Source organism: Dipodomys ordii, unplaced genomic scaffold (assembly GCF_000151885.1).
Source record: "Dipodomys ordii isolate 6190 unplaced genomic scaffold, Dord_2.0 Scaffold47, whole genome shotgun sequence".
In the NCBI taxonomy this organism is placed as follows: Eukaryota; Metazoa; Chordata; class Mammalia; order Rodentia; family Heteromyidae; genus Dipodomys; species Dipodomys ordii.
In genome coordinates this window covers 7,118,134-7,136,866 of record NW_012267263.1, presented here as the reverse complement: position 1 = coordinate 7,136,866, position 18,733 = coordinate 7,118,134, and the positions used below count along the sequence as shown (strand labels likewise).

Here is an 18,733-nt window from a genome sequence, read left to right as displayed (position 1 = left end):
CTTGAGCAAAAAAAAACCCACAAAAACTCAAGGTTAGCACCCAGTCCCTTAGTTCAAGCCCTAGAACTGGCACTAAAAGGAAGGGAGGGAGGAAGGAAGAAAGGGAGGAAGGAAGGAAAGAAGGGCAATTGTAGTTACTTCCTCATGTAATCCTAGGTACTTTGGAGACTAAGATCCCAAGGAGAGCTGTTTGAAGCCAGGTCAGAAAAATTCAGGAGACTGTCTTTCTTCCATTCTATTGTTTTAGCTCCCTTATCAAAGATTAGGTAGCTATAGGTCTGTAGGTTCATTTCAGAGTTTTCAATTCTATTCCATTGGTCCTGAGGTCTCCTCTTATGCCAGTACCAAGATGTTTTGATTACTATGGCTTTATAGTAGAGTTTGAAATTTGGTATTGATATTCCTCCAGCATTGCTCTTTCTGTTAAGGATTGTTTGGCTATTTGGGGTCTTTTATTGTTCCATATGAATTTTTAGATTGCCTCTTCTATTTCCTTGAAGAATGAGGTTGGAATATTGATAGGTTTCGCATTGAATCTGTAGATAGCCTTGGGAAGTATTGCCATTTTCACGATGTTGATCCTTCCAATCTAGGAGCATGGGAGGTTTTTCCACTTTCTAAGTTCTGTTTTGATTTCCTTTTTCAGGTTTTTAAGGTTTTCATCATAGAGGACCTTCACTTCTTTGGGTAAGTTAACTCCTAGGTATTTCATTTTTTGTGGGGCTATTACGAATGGAGTTGCTTTTCTGATTTCAGCCGCGCTCTTCTCATTGTTGGCATACAGAAAAGCCACTGATTTTTGAGGGTTCATTTTATACCCTGCTATTTTGCCAAAGTTTCAAATCAGCTCCTGTAATTTGGGAGTGGAGTCCATGGGATTCTTTAAATATAAGATCATGTCATTTACTTCATCTTTCCCTATTTGGATCCCCTTCATGATTGCATCTTGTCTTATTGCTGTAGCTAGGCATTCTAATAATAAATTGAAGAGAAGTGGAGAGAATAGACATCCTTGTCTTGTTCCTGAGTTTAGAGGAAATAGCTTTAGTTTTCACCATTATGTATAATGCTGGCTGTAGGTTTGTCATATACAGCCTTTATTGTATTGAGGAATGTTCCATGGATTCCTAATTTTCCCAAAGCCTTCATCAAAAAGGGGTGTTGGATCTTGTTAAATGCTTTTTCTGCATCTACTGAGATAACCATGTGGTTCTTATCCTTGCTCTTGTTAATGTATAAATTATATTGATTTGCGTATGTTGAACACATGAAGAAATGTTCAACCTCCCTAGCCATAAAAGAAATGCAAATCAAAACAATATTGAGATACCACCTCACCCCAGTTAGAATGGCTATAATCAAGAACTCTAATAACAACAGATGCTGGAGGGGATGTGGCCAGAAGGGACCCTACTGCATTGTTGGTGGGAGTGTAAACTTGTTAACCACTTTGGAAAGCAGTATGGAGGTTCCTCAAAAGACTCCACATAGAGCTTCCCTATGACCCAGCGTCCCACTTTTAGGCATTTACCCAAATGATCACAAACAAGATCATAGTAAAGCTTCCAGCACAACTATGTCTACTGCAACATTATTTACCATAGCTAAGATATGGAACCAACCCAGATGCCTCTCAGTAGATGAATGGATCAAGAAAATGTGGTATATATACATATGGAATTCTATGCCTGCATTAGAAAGAATGACATTGCCCCATTTGTTAGGAAATGGAAAGACTTGGAAAAAATTATATTAAGTGAAGTAAGCCAGGCCCAAAGAAACATAGGTTCCATAGTTTCCCTTATTTGCAATAATTAGTATTTGTCTGGGACAAGCAGAAAAGGTTAGATAAGATGATGTTAAGCGAAATGAACCCCAAGATAGGGACACAAGTGGTTTTTTCTTTCTTGCTATTATTTCTAATGTATTTATAAGGTACCATGTGATTTTTTTGTTGTTGTTGTTGCTTTGTATGTCCCTCCCCTATGGTATAACCCTTGTGTTTCACTGTATTTCATGTTGGTATAATTTGGGGAGGGGAAGGGAAAAAAAAACAAATTGTTTAAATAGGGATACAGGTTGACCTAGATGTATATGCTATGTTGAAAAACAAACTTTACAATTCAGGCGTGGGGGAGGGGGGGAAGGAGGGAGGGGGAGTTTAGTTGAGGAGGTGGGAGGGAAGGGATGGTATGGGAAAAACAAAGGAGGAGCCAACAATGCTCCATAAGAAATGTACTCATTACCTTGCTCATATAAGTGTACCCCCTCTGTACAGTATTTTTAGAATAAAAAACTTATTAAAAAAAAAAAAAAGGAAAGAAAAATTCAGGAGACTGCATTCCTAAAAATAACCAGTCACTAGTGGTTCATGCCTATAATCCTATTCAGGAGCTACAATCTGAGGATGGTTGAAAGCAGTTAGGGCAGGAAAGTGTCTGAGATTCTTATCTCCAATTAGCAGCCCAAAAACTGAAGTGGAACTGTGATACAAAGCAGTAGCGTACTAGCCTTTTGCGGAAAAAGCTTAGGAACAGGGCCCAGGCCCTGAGTTCAAGCCTCAGGACCAAAAGATAAACAAGCAAACAAACAAACAACAACAACAATAAAACCAGAAAAATATCCAGCTAAAGACATGGCTCAACTGCAGTATGCCAGCCAACTACATAACCAGTTGAGCAAGTTCAAAGTCCAAATCTCAATTTACAGAACTATGACATTTCCAGTTTCAGTGAAGTAAAGCTGCATCTGACCAAAGCAATTAATATATTGTCATATTTTTCTCTGTATTTAAAAAAAAATCTGAACTTATCCTTTGAGGTGATTACTAGGTTAAGTAATTAAAAATATACTCGCATGTATATATTGCAATAAAGGTTGCCTTGGGCCTTTAAAAGGGAACTCTATATACCATTTTTGCAAATTCTCAAACACTTTTGAAAATTCTCTTTGAAAAATGTCGTTAATGCCAAGGCACTCTGTAGAAAGAGTAAATACAAGACGGATACCATCCATGTGAGTAAGTGCTCTGCCATGAGCCAAAAGGAGCTATAGCTCCCAACCAATTTATAATCTAGCACACAAGCATGGAATGACATGTGGAAACTTCCCTATTAATAATTAAAACAGCAGTAGAGGATAAGTAATAGTACCTGCCAACAAACCACAAAGTGATGGCTACAACCAGGAAGAGACAAAGAAGCTACCTGTTACAGACATTGGAAGAAAAGAAAGCTACAAAGAAAGAGTATCTTTTGTTGAGTCAGAAAGAAAGTGACAAAGGTAAGCAAGCATCCAGGAGCCTTAAAATATCATCAGCAAATGTGATACTATCAAAAGGATGTAAGACTGTCTTAGTGTAAAGACCAAGACATGACTCTCTATATACTCAAAGTATAAATTCAACTTGAAAAGTAGTTATGGGCCTCAAAATTATGTTCATAGGAAAAAGGAAAAAAAGGATGAAACATTTCTATTAGTTAAATAACAATTCTAAATACAAAATTCAAGAATGTATCCATTCTTAATAACCAATAATAATTTTCTGCCCTAGAAGGATGAAATTGTGAAAGAAAACATCCTATATTGCTATTATTTGATCAATGTTAATGTTTAAAATAATTTTGATATCTGATTATAAAACATGAAAATGATGCACAAGTGACAATTCTTGAGTCTTCTGTGCAATAATTATACTAACTATAATTGCTTGTATTTATTGTATGCCCAAGCACCAAGAATTTCACCAGCAAAGTGAAAGAGCCTATTTAACTCATTAAAGATGTGATCCTAGCAAGTTTTTTAAGGCCAAGAAAAATCTTTACTTTTATATATAAAGCAAAAAGATAAACACAGTAAATAAACAAGACATATACAGATACATGATATATCTAGACAAAAATTTCCTAAGAGGTCATTAAAAAAAAAACCCAAGTTTCAGAAAGAAGTGGTAACAAGGAAAAGAGTTAACAAACAATGGGAACACAATGGAATAATTATCAAAATCATTACCATCCTTTTGAACTAAATTAAATTTTATTGATCCCAATGGATGCTGAATTTTTACAATCACAAAAATAAAACCGGTGCCCTTTTCTCTGTCTACAGAAAGACCTACTAAGCCTAAGTTGAAGAGTTGTAGGAAAACCATTTAAATGAAGTTCAAAATTATAGAACATTAAAAAACCACCAAGCAGGTAAATTTAGCATCCTATAAATATGATACAGCAGTATCTCTTTCAGTTCCTAAGAGAAAAAGACAGTTTATTCTAAAAGAATATGGTTATCCAGGAACAAGAGCATATGGCTACAATAGAAGCTTCTGAAAGGCTTAGTCAGGAAGACCCCAAGTTTAAGGACAGTATAGGAAATTTGTATGACTTTAAGAAAAAAGGGAGGGCTGATTTTAAAAGTAGATGACAGAAAACATGGGGTAGAGGATGTTAAATGATGCCTCCAAACACAAGACAGCTGAATGTGGTCTTCCGATGCATTTGTAATTCACCCCAGAATCTGGAATGGTCCTATGATAAATCTGTCAAAAACCATGGAATGGGCAGGGACAAAGTGCTACTGGTTACCTGAAATTGCAGAAACCAGTACCAAACCTATAAGACTTGCACCATTTAACTGGCATCTAGGGAGCAACAAGTCACAATCCACATGTCTCTCCTTTGCTTTGTTCTTAAGTATTTAGACAAACAAAAATTTAATAATAAAGACTCAAGACCTCATGTTTTATTCTTACTCTCAATCTGGAGGAAAACAGGCACCTTCATCTACTACAAGGTGGCAAAACTATTAAGTTTTACAGGAGTTGCTTGCTCACTGGAGTGTGAGGGTTTTAGTCTATTTTGCTAGGACAAGAGTTCCCTAGGTCTCCCTGGAGACCTAGCTTGTAAGCGCTGAAATGCATACCGCTTACCTTCCCATGCTTCAGTGTGTATGTGTGCCCCTTGCCTTTCCAAGAAGATGACTGGCAGAAACTGAGTTTTATCTGGCTGTTTTACCAGATACTTCCAAGTAGCACAATGTTAACAATATGAAAGATACACATTTAAAGCTGACAACTTAGCCCCCTGTTCCTCATGCCCAATGTTTTTGTTTCTCAAAAGATATGCTAGGACTACTAATCACATCTTTTTTAAAAAATTTTTATTTTATTGTAAAGATGCTGTACAGCAGGGTTACAGTTACATGAGTTACCCCTTCCTAATCAAATCTTAGTCTTAAGAGTAAAAGAACTTTAAAAGACAAAATATCAAATCAGCTTACTCAACAGGGCTCTTTAGAACTTGATGTTTACATTATTAATATATTTAATGCAATTAATATGTCATTTATACCTAATGTAATTACATTATACTACATATATAGTAAAGTATGAATCAATGATCTGAGTGCTAATTCTTATATTGGCTAAGGAGTAGTGTATTCCTGAGCAGGAAGTGTAAATACTACTGAACGGTAGGGCTTTAATCATAGTTGTGTGAAAGTGGCCTCTTTCCGAAGGTTCCATTAAGGCAGAGGTTTTCTACCTTAAGGGTACATCAGAATATCTTGGAGGGCTCTACCTTGAGTTTGTAGGGCAGTAGTCTAGAATGGAACCTGAGACACTGTGTTTCTCACAACATTGTGTTTCTCACAAGCCCCTAGGTACTTACAGGTACTGCTACTCCAAAAGCCATATTTCCCAGTCTACTGCTTTAACAAAGTCCTGTGACAGAAGCAAAGAAGGACAGAGTAGGTAGAAGAAAGATGTTTGGAAAGAGGTTTAACGAAGATCGAAGTTGAAACAGGTCTCCCTTCTCAACAGTGATGAGATGAATTTTCATTCTAGAGAGTACAATAGTTCATCTTCATTGACATTTACACACACACACACACACACACACACACTTTGCCTTTTTTCTCTCTCTGCATTAATCCAAGAATGTTTAGCACATTGTTTTACTCAAAGCAACAAATGCAACTCCAAGAACTAGAACTGCATGACAACACTTGGCAAAGGTGGTCTATCATTCATGTAATCTAATCTGGCTCATGCTTTTTAAAACTGTCTTTCAAATGCCTATCATTTTATAGATTTAAACTTCTAAATTATGTCACTGATCTATACATTCAAAAATATTTTTCATTAATAAAAATAAATACTATAATCTGTAACAAATTGATAAACCATAAAAGAAAAAAAATCTCAAGTAACATCTGAATAAAGAATTCTGTCAATCTCTAAAGACAAAGAGAACTTCAGAGAAATGGTATACTTCAACCAAGTGCATAATTTAACGAGGAACAAGATTTCTCATTCTACAAGAAAAAAATATGTGAGGCATACTAAAATAATGAACTTAAACAAAGCCAGTTTTTTGGTCATGTGTATCTTTCTGCTTTAGGGATTTTTTATTGAAATTAAGTGATTACATAAATTTCACAGTATTATAGGATAGTGATACTTAAAGTCACAAAGCTAGTTTTGTGGGGAGGGAGGGTTTGTTGCTTGTGGGGCTTGAACTTGGGGCTTGGGCGCTGTCCCTGCACTCTTCAGCTCAAGGCAAGCACTCTACTGCTTGAACCACAGTGCCAATTCCGGTTTTCTAGTGGTTTATTGGAGATTAGAGTCTCACAGATTTTCCTACCCGGGCTGGCTTTGAACCATGATCCTCAGACCGCAGCCTCGTGAGTAGCTAGGATTACAGGTGTGAGTCACCGATGCCCAGTCAAAGTCAGTTTTTTAAAAATGTATTTGTTGGCTACGTCTACTCAAAAGGCTCACTGCACTAACACCTCAGTAGCAATGAGAACACTCATCACTCAAATGGCATGCAAGTTCGAGTACAGCCTATATAGAGAGTAACAGGAAGACTGGGCTAACACATTAAGACCTTGTCTACCCCTCTACTTGCTGCCACCACAAAAACAAAACAAATAGCTAGGTCTGAAACAAATAAGATCCTGTTAAAAGGACGGGTCTGTTGGAAGACCCATCAAGTCCATGTCAGAGGCTCCCATTGCTGAATTTGGTAAAATTTAATTGCATAATAACAATACCAACTATAACTGGTGGATACATTGAATAAATAAAGGGCCCTATCTGTAGCATTATCCTCTCTCACCCCCTCACAAAAAATAAGGTAAAAAGATGATGGGAGTATGTACAAAGGAAACTCTTTATATATACTTGTGCTGACTAATAGAGAAGGCATAAAATATCATTTTACAATAAATTAAGCCATCAAATGAATGCTAATATTAGTTTAGAGGCTATTGATGCCAAGTGTCATAGTCTATGCCTATAATCTCAGCATTAGGGAAACTGAGGCAGAAAGACTGTAGATTCAAAATCATCATCAACTACATAACAGATCAAAAGGCCATATAAAGTAAAATCTTGTCTCTAAATAAAGCTGCTGGTGACCAGAATATTCACAGTATACTCAAATATACTTAGTATAATAAAGATTTTGGTAGGAAGATGTAATCAGTTATTCCAACTACAATATTGAAAATGTAGTACATTAAAATTTGTTGGACCTTTGCTGCCCTTTAAAGTAGTATTTAAGCAAAAACCATCTAATTGTCCATTGACCTGTATTTCAAGTAGGATCCTATAATGCAACAGAACAGACCACATTAGAACTTGCTATGTGAATCTTTGGATTTCAGTGAAACAACAGTAATTTTTCATTTTAAAAGTCTTACCCTTCTCTGACAGAGAAGGAGAACAATCATCCCATAAAATATCATACTTCAAGTATTTTTAGAGGTTTCAACATTTGACCTAAAGACCAAAGACAATAATGTTTTTCTAATTCTCACTGACAAAGATACACACTGAAAGGGCTTATGCTATTAAGAGATCAACAGAGGCTGCAAAAGAGATCTTTTCAGTTTACTGTGGATGGCATCTGGAAATTAGTTTAGCCATTACCATCCTTAATAAACCCCAGATTTGGAAAGTACAGTTTGATTGAAAGATATTTCAAGTTCATACGGCTAGTTAATCTTTTCAAGAATCTGTGAAATACAATGTTCAGTCTCTCTCAAAATTAGGTAAGTCAGAAGCAATTATGAGAGCAAAAAGTAAAATTTCAGATGAAAATAATTTAAAAATAAGATTGGATTTAATTCTTTATATTCTGATTCTGTTTTTAAATTAAATCTAGACACTTATAGATGCACACACATCCACACAGGTGAGCCCACACAAACACCCACACAGTTTTTGTTTGGGCTAAGTTCTCTTTCCCATCTGAAGCTGCACAGTAAATCCCATGCAACTATTTCAAGAACTATATTTTGCTACTACTTTTGACAATGATCTTCTCAGCCCTTTAGCAGATGTTTCTGTTTTCTGACCTCCGGGAACTTGGCTGAATCTGTTTTTTTTACCCATGTTAAAAATAAAAGAAATGGCACAATGTGGCTCAATACCCTAGAGAAGCTTTTCCCTACCCCACACTCCTCAGTGTCCCTGTTTATATAACCTCCATGATCCTTACTTAAATCTTTTCTTCTCCATTAGAGAAGATGTTTCCAATTTTGATGGATTTTTGTTGCCAAAGATGACCTCACTCAAATGTAGTTGCTTTTTTTTTGTCCTTTCCATTTTTTTGTTTTGTTTTCTTTTTGAGAGCAAATGCTATGAACTCTTAGCATAGCCATCTGCAACCATTTATGGCAACTACTCTACTGCTGGACCTATGAACCCCTAATAGCATATGAAGGCAATGTGACCAAATGATCAGATGGAAGAGTAATTTATTCTCTTGTCCAGATAGGAAGTACAGGTTTAGTTATGTTGTATATGTTGGGGTTGGGGGAGGGAGGAGGAAAGGGAAGAGAAATAACACTTTTATGTAACATCTTACCTCAGTGACATCCATAACTTTGATGGCTGCCAGCTGACCTGTTTTAACATGTCGACCCTAAAAGACAGAGACAAAGGAAGACAGATCAGTGTTTATGCATAGTCATTGGATCAGAATGGCTCTTCTCTTTTAAGCTTTTCTCATATTAACCAAAAATGATGATGAAATAGACCTGTGTTCTCCAATTTAATAACATAGCCTGTAATAATAAACGAACCACTTAAAAGCAAGTCAACTAGTTGCGTTTATCTATCATTAGCTCCAAGAAACTAAAATAGGGTGCTCTTCTATCCATCAGGTTGACCATTCTTTCCATCATAACAATACACATGAAAAAACTAAACTCAACACCCCTCAGATGTTTATTTTTATGCCAAAAATGTATAAATGTAATCTACCCTGGTGAATTTCACAAGAATTATTATACTGAGAGTCTTGTTTAAAACTTTTCTACAACCAATGTACAGTCTCAAGAATTATGATCCAGAATAAAGGGAGTATTCAAAAATTACTGGGGAAGCAGCAAGACAGACCTTCTCAATCCCCAGCATTGGTAAGGCTTGAACTTAATACGTCACACTTGCTAGGTAAGAGCTTCAGCATTTGAAACATACATCCAATACTTTTTCACTAGATAATATTTGAATATTGTTACTTTTGCCCAAGATGGCCTCAGACTGTGATCATCCTCCCTATAAATTCTACATAGGTAAGAGTATAAGTGCTCATCACCACATTAGGCTTATTTGCAGATGCAGAGTCTCACTACCTTTTCTCCCCAGGGCTGTTCTTGAACTGCCATCTTCCCCATCTCTGACTCTTGAGTTTCTAGAATTACAGGCATGTGCCACCACATCTTGTCCAGCAAGATAGCTTTCTTAGCAATATATTAAAATTCCTGACCTACAACCTAAACCTTTGTAACCCATTTCCATTACTTGGTATTGTAAACAAATTTTCTATCATCATGTGATTACCCAGATGGGAAGTATAAGCGTCACTATCAGACTTGCTCCTCTCTATTCACTCTTTGCAATGCCCTGCTTATTGTTTTTCAGGCAGGTAACAAAAAGCCATGCAGGTAATCTGGGGATGATTTACTTAAGAGCTCAGTCCTTAAGGACTATCTCAGTCTTAAAATAGATGTAAAACATATTTTCTAAGATCTTATCTCTCTGTGCTCTCATGACAGCAAGTATAGACAACTTATGACTTCAAACCTAAGGAAATCTCTCCATTCATGCTGGAAAAGCTGTAGAAATACTCAAGTTACAACATGAATAAAGCATGAAATGATTGATTCTATTGTGTCAACTAGTATACTCAGTTACTGAGATTGATATGGTTGGTTTGCCTCAGACCTGATATATAATAGTAGTGGGTGCTTCAAAGAGTATTGTGTACAATAATCCAGGGGCAAAGAACAGTGTAGCATTTGGGCAGTGGTCAAGCATAATGAAATAAAATGTGGCTAGACTTGGTCCCCTCAATCAATGACAGTACTGAGCTCTTATGACTAACTGGCAACACAATTGTGAGGCCAAATTATGACATTTTTTTAAATCTGAGAAGAAAGAATTGAACTTGGTAATCATGATACCATCTGTGTATGGATAACAAAGACCATCTCAGACCCAGTCTGCCCTCTAACTCTTAATTTCTTGCAATGGGTTTATTTCCAAATCATTAAAGCAAACCACACTGACAGAAAACAAGTGATGGGAGAAAATGCCACAGAACTTCTCTGACTTTCCCTCTTCTTGAAGATATGTATGGGGTCTGTGCCAAGTGAAATGGGGGGAGGAGGTCTTCTGAGTATGTGACATGGCAACACTCAGGATCCCCACAAACGAAGAAAATTCATGCATCTGTAAAAATTCTCTCCAGATGTTTATTTTGTGGTGTCTTTCCTAATTTCTAAACAAGTTAACATGAAGCAATAAGAAGTGACCAGAAAATGATCTGTGCTTTGTTCTAAACCCAAGGCAAGTATGCATTCTTGAAACAATGGGACAATGGCAGAAAAACAGAGATTTGTGAATTCCCTTAGCATTTGTCTTATATGTACCATGCATGTTTCCTTATTTGAAGGATTACACACGAGGCTGAGATCTGAGGACTGCAGTTCAAAGCCAGCCTGGTCAGGAAAGTCCATGAGATTCACCTTCAATAACCACTCATCCCTACCCTTTGCCCAGCCCTAAGAGGCATTAATCTTCATGAATGCATACTAGTTCTCTAAACAAGGTCACTTTTAAACTTAAATCAGAAAATTATCTAAGAATTCCGTTTCTTAGTTGCTAAGGAACAAGACATGGTACTAGAAAACTGAATGTGGATTTCCTTCGTTACCACTGTATTTCCTTGGGAAAATTGCTTAATTTAAATGAGCTTCCTAAGGGTTGCTATAGGACCCAATGTATTCAGATGCCAAGTCAAGTGCAGAGTAGTAGAAAGCCCTGTATAATGTCTGCCACATAGAACACTCTTACCTCACCACCCTCATCCATCCCACCACAGGCCCATGACAATTTTCTGTCCTTTCCTCCCAAACTCAAACTGTACTAGATAATCAGGACTATTTCTAATTTCTGGAAGACATGGTCAATTACAGAGGAGGAATTAGAGTGCTAAAGTAATATAGCTACTACTAATCTGTAGCACTATGCTGTTATTTTTTGAAAGCAAAGCTCTAAATTTGAAACAAGTAATAATTTATCTGCTAAAACTATACAGTCATCTTTGTGTAAAAAAACCTAAATGCCCAGGTCTGAAAGAGGGAAAATTAAAGCTGAGATTTAATGCATGAGATGTTAGTGCAGGCACATTACTTACTAAGGAGCAGAGTTTGTTAAAGCATGGAAATTCATCTTGTGATTCACGCCACGCTACCAAAAGACAATAATTGACTTTCCCAGGATGAGCTACAAGTCTTCATAACCTAGGTGATCCATGAGAGAGATACTATTTATGCCTCTCCTGGGATTCTATTAACTTTAACACAAGGGCGGCCTTTTCTGTTTAAAAAACATGTACATAATCACGAATGGTGAAAAATAGGCAGGGAATGTGATAAGTGGGTGAGATTGATTAGAATGCCCTATAAATGGGTAGAGATATAACAATGAAATCTTCCCCTGTATAACTAATAAAAATAAACCCTACGAAGGCAGCAAAACAGTTCATTAAACTATTGTATGAATGAGAAACTTTGGCTACATTTTATTAAGTTGTGTGCCCAACATACAATGGTAGCAGGATCCCCTTAACATATTTACATAAAATGTAAGAGATGTAAAGAGATGGATTCCCTCTGCTTCTACCAACCTGTCAAGTTCCTGCTATCTACCTTGTTTTTAAAGAAACAGCTTGAATTATTTCCATTCCATACTTTCAAAGGGAGAGATACAAAGATCCAGAATTAAAATTTTAGTCTATCAGTATCATTTCACAAAAGTCTGATTGGATCTCAGTAAACTGAACCACCCCTTCTGTAGAGAAACCATCGTGGTGTTAACTCAATTTTAGGTTTCTAAATTTTAAGGAAATGTTTCTTTTTCAGAAAGAAAATTATTCTTGGCAAAGTCCAAGCTAAACAAAATGGTCTCTCCTTATACTTCTAACCAAGTCAAAATTGTCACCTTGTAAATATGCAATACATGTAAATACTTGTAAATATGTAAATACTTGTAAATATGTAATACATGTTCCAAGAAAAATCATGCTATATGGGAAATTGTTGTTTTGTTTGTGTGTCTGTCTGTCTGTCTGTGTGCCTTCCCCTTACCCCCATCCCAGCGCTTGAACTCAGCCAGATATTGTCATTATCTTTTTCACTCAATCCTGGCCACTTGAGCCACACAGAAGTTCTATGTCCAGCTTTTTACTGGGTAATTGGATATGGTAATTGGAGACTTTTCTGCCTTGGCTGGCTTTGAACCACTACCCTCAGACCTTAGCCTTCAAAATAGCAAGGATCACACACATGAGCCACCAGTACCTGGCACTATATTGTTTTAAAATGCAGGGCACTATGGCAGTCTGTCTGCCTCTAATGCACTCTGTCCCTTGTCCCACAGAGAAGTTGCAGGGATAGGAAAAACATGGCAGTTTTCCTAAATTTTCCTCTATTACCAAATATGAGATGACCACTATATGATTCCATCATAATTAGTCTGATGAACACAGGGCTGGTGGCTCATATCCGTAATCGTAGCATCTCAGGAGAGTAAGACTGGAGGACCATGGTTTGAAACCAACCCAGGAAGAAAATTATGAGTCTTATCTCCAAGTAACTACCAAAAAGCAGAAGTAGAACTGTAGCTCAAATGGTGGACTACTAGCCCTAAGCAAAAAGCTCAGAGAGCCTGTAATCCTAGCTACTCAGGAGGCTGATATCTGAGGATGAGGATCGCAGTTCAAAGCCAGGGCAACAAAGTCCGTGAGACTCTTATCGCCAATAAACCACTAGAAAACCTGAAGTGGCGCTGTGGCTCAAGCGGTAGAGTGCTCACCTTGAGCTGAAGAGTGCAAGGACAGCGCCCAAGCCCAATGTTCAAGCCCCAGGACCAACCATAAAAATAAAAAATAATTTTCAAAAAAAAATTTTTTAAAGCTCAGAGATAGCACCCAGACCCTGAGTCAAAACCCCAGGACTGGGGAAGAAAAGAAGGGAAGGGAAGGAAAGGGGGAAGGGAAGGGAGAGGGCAAGGGGGAAGGGAAGGGGGAAGGGAGAAGAGAAGGGGGAAGGGAAGGGGGAAGGGAAGGGGGAAGGGAAGGGGAAAGGGAAGGGGAAAGGGAAGGGGAAAGGGAAAGAAGGGGATGAAGTAGGGGGGGGAGTAAAAGGGAGGGAGGGAATACAATTAGTTTGATGGTTTACTATGCCCAACTGTTAAGCAAATTCTGTCTCATTCACATTAAGTGGAAACACGGAGGAATCATAGAAATGAAAGAGTCCTGATTTTAGGACTAAGGGCTAGTCCTACCACTGCCTTACAGCAATTACCCCATCAAGAAAGTTTACACTCACCCTCCAACCTTCCCTGGCAAATCTTTGCTATTCAATGGTGCCACTTCACACCTTAACAAGGAATTTCACTGGGCCTGCAACCTAACTCACAAAGCTTTGGGGCTAGAATTATACAGCCTGAGAGATAGATAACAGATAGAATGAAACTATGTAAGTAAACCCCTAACTCAGAAATGATAAATGTTTTCCTCCCTCAGCAGCATAGAGAGCTGCCTACCTCCAACCTCAACTCCAGCCAACATGGCCCTGTGACTGGGAAAGCACTCACGTCATTGAAGAACAGGGCACAGACACCGGAGGGCCCCACTCCTGAACATTTAGTGAACAAGCATTTTCTGCACAGAACACTTTATTCCCCATTCTGCACAGAATATTTTATTCCCCATACAACTCAAAAGAAGTATTATTATCTTTACTTCACAAGATAGAACAACTAAAGTTTAGAAAGAATCCAGTTAACCAGCTCCAGATGCATACCCAGACCCGTTCTCTATATCTTCCCTATATACTTTTAGAAATGACCACAATGTTCTATTTAACAAATTTGTATAAGAACTATTCTACAAATAAGCATTTTTATTGATTATAATCAAATAACAACAGTGGCAAAATTAAAAATGTATTTTAATCAATCACTGGCCTAAACTTCCTATAAGAAAGAACAACCTACACCAATTCTTTATAAAATCTGAAGACCTATGTGGGCACATTCAGAATGACTTGTCCATAACTTTATGAAATTGATAACAGGCTTGTTTTTTGTTTTTGTCATGGGCTTGAACTCTGGGCCTGGGCACTGTCCCTTAGCTCTTCAGCTCAAGTTGAGCGCTTTACCACTTGAGCCACAGCAACACTTGCAATTTTCTGGTGGTTAACAGGAGATAAGAGTCTGGGGAGGAGGTGGGAAGGTAGCTCAGTCCTGGGTTAGATTCCTCAGCACCACATAACCAGAAAAAGCCAGAAGTGGCGCTGTGGTAGAGTGATAGCCTTGAGCTGAAGAGCTGAGCCACAGGACCCAGGCTCAGAGTTCAGGCCCCACGACCAAAAAAAAAAAGAGTCCCAAGGACTTTCCTGCCTGGGCTGGCTTTGAACCAAGATCCTCAGATCTCAGCCTCCTAGCTAGGATTACAGGCATGAGCTACTGGTGTGGGGCATGATAGAAGGTTCTTATCTCATTCTAAGTCTTCTTTCAGTAAATATTAGAAATGAAAATACTGAGGAGGTTTTCTGCTCAGATTAATCTGAAACAAAAACTTGAGAGCCAGTGCCTGTGCTTCATGTCTATAATCCTAACTACTCAGGAGACTGAGATCTGAGAATCAAGGTTCAAAGCCAGCCCAGCAAGAAAAAGTCTTCGAGACTCTATAACCAAGTAACCAGCAAAAACATTAGACTGGAAACATGACTCATGTGTCAGAGCTCTATCCATGAGGCAAAAGATATCAGTCCCCTCACAAAGTTGGAAAAAGAGATTCCATCATAGTATGTGATATATGTGCCTGCTACAAAGGAGAAACTCATTCCCATTCAATTTTGTTTCTTGAATCTCTGTCCTTTGACTTCTTAGTAGTATTTGGTTAGTTTTAGGGCATTAATATTTTGGATTTAAGGAGTTTACTTGGAGATGAAGAGAAGGCTGTTAAGTTTCTCTAGTAAACAACTCAAGTTTGCTAACAAAAATGATTCACTTTTACCTACGATGTGCAGACTTCCACACTAGACCCAATATACTGGTCTTGCGTACTCTGAGGTTTGAGAAACCACTCCATTAAGACTGCATGGAAATGACCAAACTCAAGTTCTCTTATTCTTGTCACACTACACAGCATTAATTATAATAATAGGTATAATTTATTTTCTTAGCTGGAAGTTTTGGTGTGTGTAAAGATTATACTCAGAACAGGTAAATTCTAATGAACATCAATTATGTGTTTCATATAAACCTGCAACTTATGTCCTAAAGTTACAGGACTCCAAAGACTCAAAGGATGGGTAAGCATAGTAGAATAAAATAGATGATTTTAAAGATGACAAAGAAAATCAAATCTTAGAACAATACCTACTTGGTAGCTAAGCCAAATCAGTTCAATCTTCAAAATATCTCAGGCATGCTCATGACTCAACTTGAAAATTCCAATCCACTCCCCATTCTGAGTTTCCTTATTTTTCTAGAAAATGTAGAACCATCATGACTGTGAGATAAATAGCCAGAGTTCAGCAATGGGCAATCTGCTGACCACTCTTTCCTTCTACAAAGGCAAAGACCAGATTAACTGGTTCTGCAACCCCAAAACCACAAGGCTCACTCAGGAATTCTCTTTTCCAGGAAGTATCTATGAAATACCTAACATTATCAAAGGTAGAAAGAATACCCAGACAGCACTCCATGAGCAACCTAAGACAAGGAATATGTCATTAAGAGAAAGACAGTTCAGAGCATTTGAGGAAATAGTGTGGTGCTCTGAACATGTCTTTACAATAAAGCAGGAACCAGGCAGCCAAGAGTCCAGGGGTCTGTGATCTGTGTGCTTTGTAAGTTCAGGCAGAGCTCATTCTTTTGCCTATTCCATCATACTATTTCCTATTATAATCAACATCTGTGTCTCTATTGCTCCCTCCCATGACCAGGTAGACAAAGAAAGCACAGAAATGTGTAAGTATTATGAGATCAGTCAGGACTTGTGATTTAGTAAGAAGACAGTGCTATTATTCCTTTACAGGTTTAAAATGAGAGCCCCAATATAAATTATATCTTCTTTAGGCAGGAGCTACCTTATCTATACCACCACTCCCTTTAAAGAAACTTTACCTTGATCACCAGAAATAGCTAGACTAATGCTAAAAATGAAAAGCAAAATAGACACTCTCCAATAAATGAGTCACTGTTTTGCATAGCTGAATAGTTGAGTTAGCAGAGATTGAAAGTAAAATAAATTATGTATCACATCTTTTTTTTTTAAGGGCCAATCTTGATTGAAATCTTTCTAATTCTTGAATTCTTGAGTACCTTAAAGATGCTTTTCTTAATGGCTCAGGGAAACCATTATGAACATCAATTACTATCCAGTCCTTGCAATTAAGTGAAGCCTCAGGGACTATTACATCAGGCAGAACAAAGAAAGGGCCCAGGCATCTGGGCTCAGCACGTTTGTTCTGCCTTTTACAGCTTTTCTAGAACAGATGGGATGGGGAGATGGGTAGCAAGCTATGTTTGGTACAATGAGCTACCACTGTACCAATATCACCTCTGTATGAGGGAAATAAAGTCTACATGGACACAAGAGGGGGAAAAAAGTCTTGCCAGGAGAATGGCTGAGTAGTTACTTCAAAGGAAGAAGAGCTAGGTTAGTTGGAACAAAGGGCAGCTACTTTGAAAGATACCTAGTGAAACAGCATCGAAAAGGACACTGCCCTTTCCCCAGGATGCAGCAGCCCTGTCATCTGGACTACAACATCAAGAGTGAGGAATCTGTTTGAAGAGGGAGACTGGCAAATTTAAAAGCATCAATAGTACTGGGAATGGTGGCACACTCCTATCATCCCAGTACTCAGGACTCTGAGGCAAGACGACCCCAAGTTCTAGGTCAGCAAGATCTTGCCTCAAAATAAATAAATAAATGAATGAATGAAAAAAACACTCCTAATAAAGGATCCAGGTAAGGAATCGCAAAAAGGTCAACTGGATTAATTAACACATCCATTTTTTTCAACAAGAGAAGAACCTGGCAAATCTTTGTATCAAAGCATCAAAAACTGTCTATTTCAAACTGTGCAAGTAGTTATCACTAACATTTATTACACATATGCACTGCCTTTTCCTTTACTCACTTAAATAGCCCCAAATGACTTCAGATTCAGCAGTGTTACTTAAAACAATGAAAGAACATTTACAGCAGCATGAAACTGTCCATTATTTTACTGTAATCCAGTTATTTAATCTAATGACCTCTAAGAGAAAGGATGTTAAGATATTCAATAATTAAGCAGTTAATCTGGTCAGTCTAAACCTGCAATTGAAGCATAGGACTGGCCATAATAGATTAGGAATAAGCACTCTACTTCTGAAGGTTAAGTGGCTTTGTGGGAAGGAAGCTGATCCTGAGTAGCAGCTAGCTACTGAACTACTCTTCCTGACTGACCAACTTTGGGAACTAGAATGTAGCATAAACATAACAGACACAGATACACCACACCAACTACCATGAAACCAGAACAGACACAGCACTGAACCCAAAATTCAATAAGCCCTTACGAAACAACATAAAAAAAAAAGTTCAGTGAATCTTCATAAAAAGCTTATTTACTATAAATGGCAACCATTTACTTAGAACAAAAGACAAAACAGAATTCTGTGGGGGATCCCCTCCCCCAAGAGTTTCTCTACATTTCTCACAACTGCTTTTGTTGCTGGGTTACAGACACTAGCTAGCACAGTTTGTAGGACAAGATCCTTCCCTATAGGCATGATCTCTGAAGGTGGTACTCAGTTTCCTTCTGCTATTCTAAGTCTGAATGCAACTTGTAATTTATCTGTGCTGAATATTCAAACACTATTTTGGTTCATTACTCATCATTGCACACTATTCCTCTTTTAAAAAAGAAAAAAGGTAAAAGAGGAAATCTGCATTTAGAGTTTTTCATTTAAGGGCCCATTATATAGGATCCCTTACCAGAAATAGGTACCCATGCCATCAGCTAAACTTTTTAAAGTCAGATCACCTTCATGCCAACTCAGGCAGTGTCCATCTACAACTTTAATTTGGTCAAACCCAGGGAGAAAAAAAAGAAAAAGAAAAAAAATCCAGTGTCCATAGAAAACAGGAAGATAGAACTT

The 18,733-nt window shown here is 37.7% G+C and overlaps 1 protein-coding gene across 15 annotated transcripts in view; it reads right to left on the bottom strand.

Moving 5' to 3' along the window:
- Map4k4 (mitogen-activated protein kinase kinase kinase kinase 4) overlaps positions 1–18,733 on the bottom strand; it is a 167,876-nt gene that overhangs the window by 82,516 nt on the left and 66,627 nt on the right. For all 15 annotated transcript variants that reach the window (XM_013019811.1, XM_013019796.1, XM_013019801.1 and 12 more), the window contains exon 3: positions 8,871–8,927. In XM_013019811.1, the coding sequence (XP_012875265.1) occupies positions 8,871–8,927 (57 nt within the window). The remainder of the gene's footprint in view (positions 1–8,870; positions 8,928–18,733) is intronic.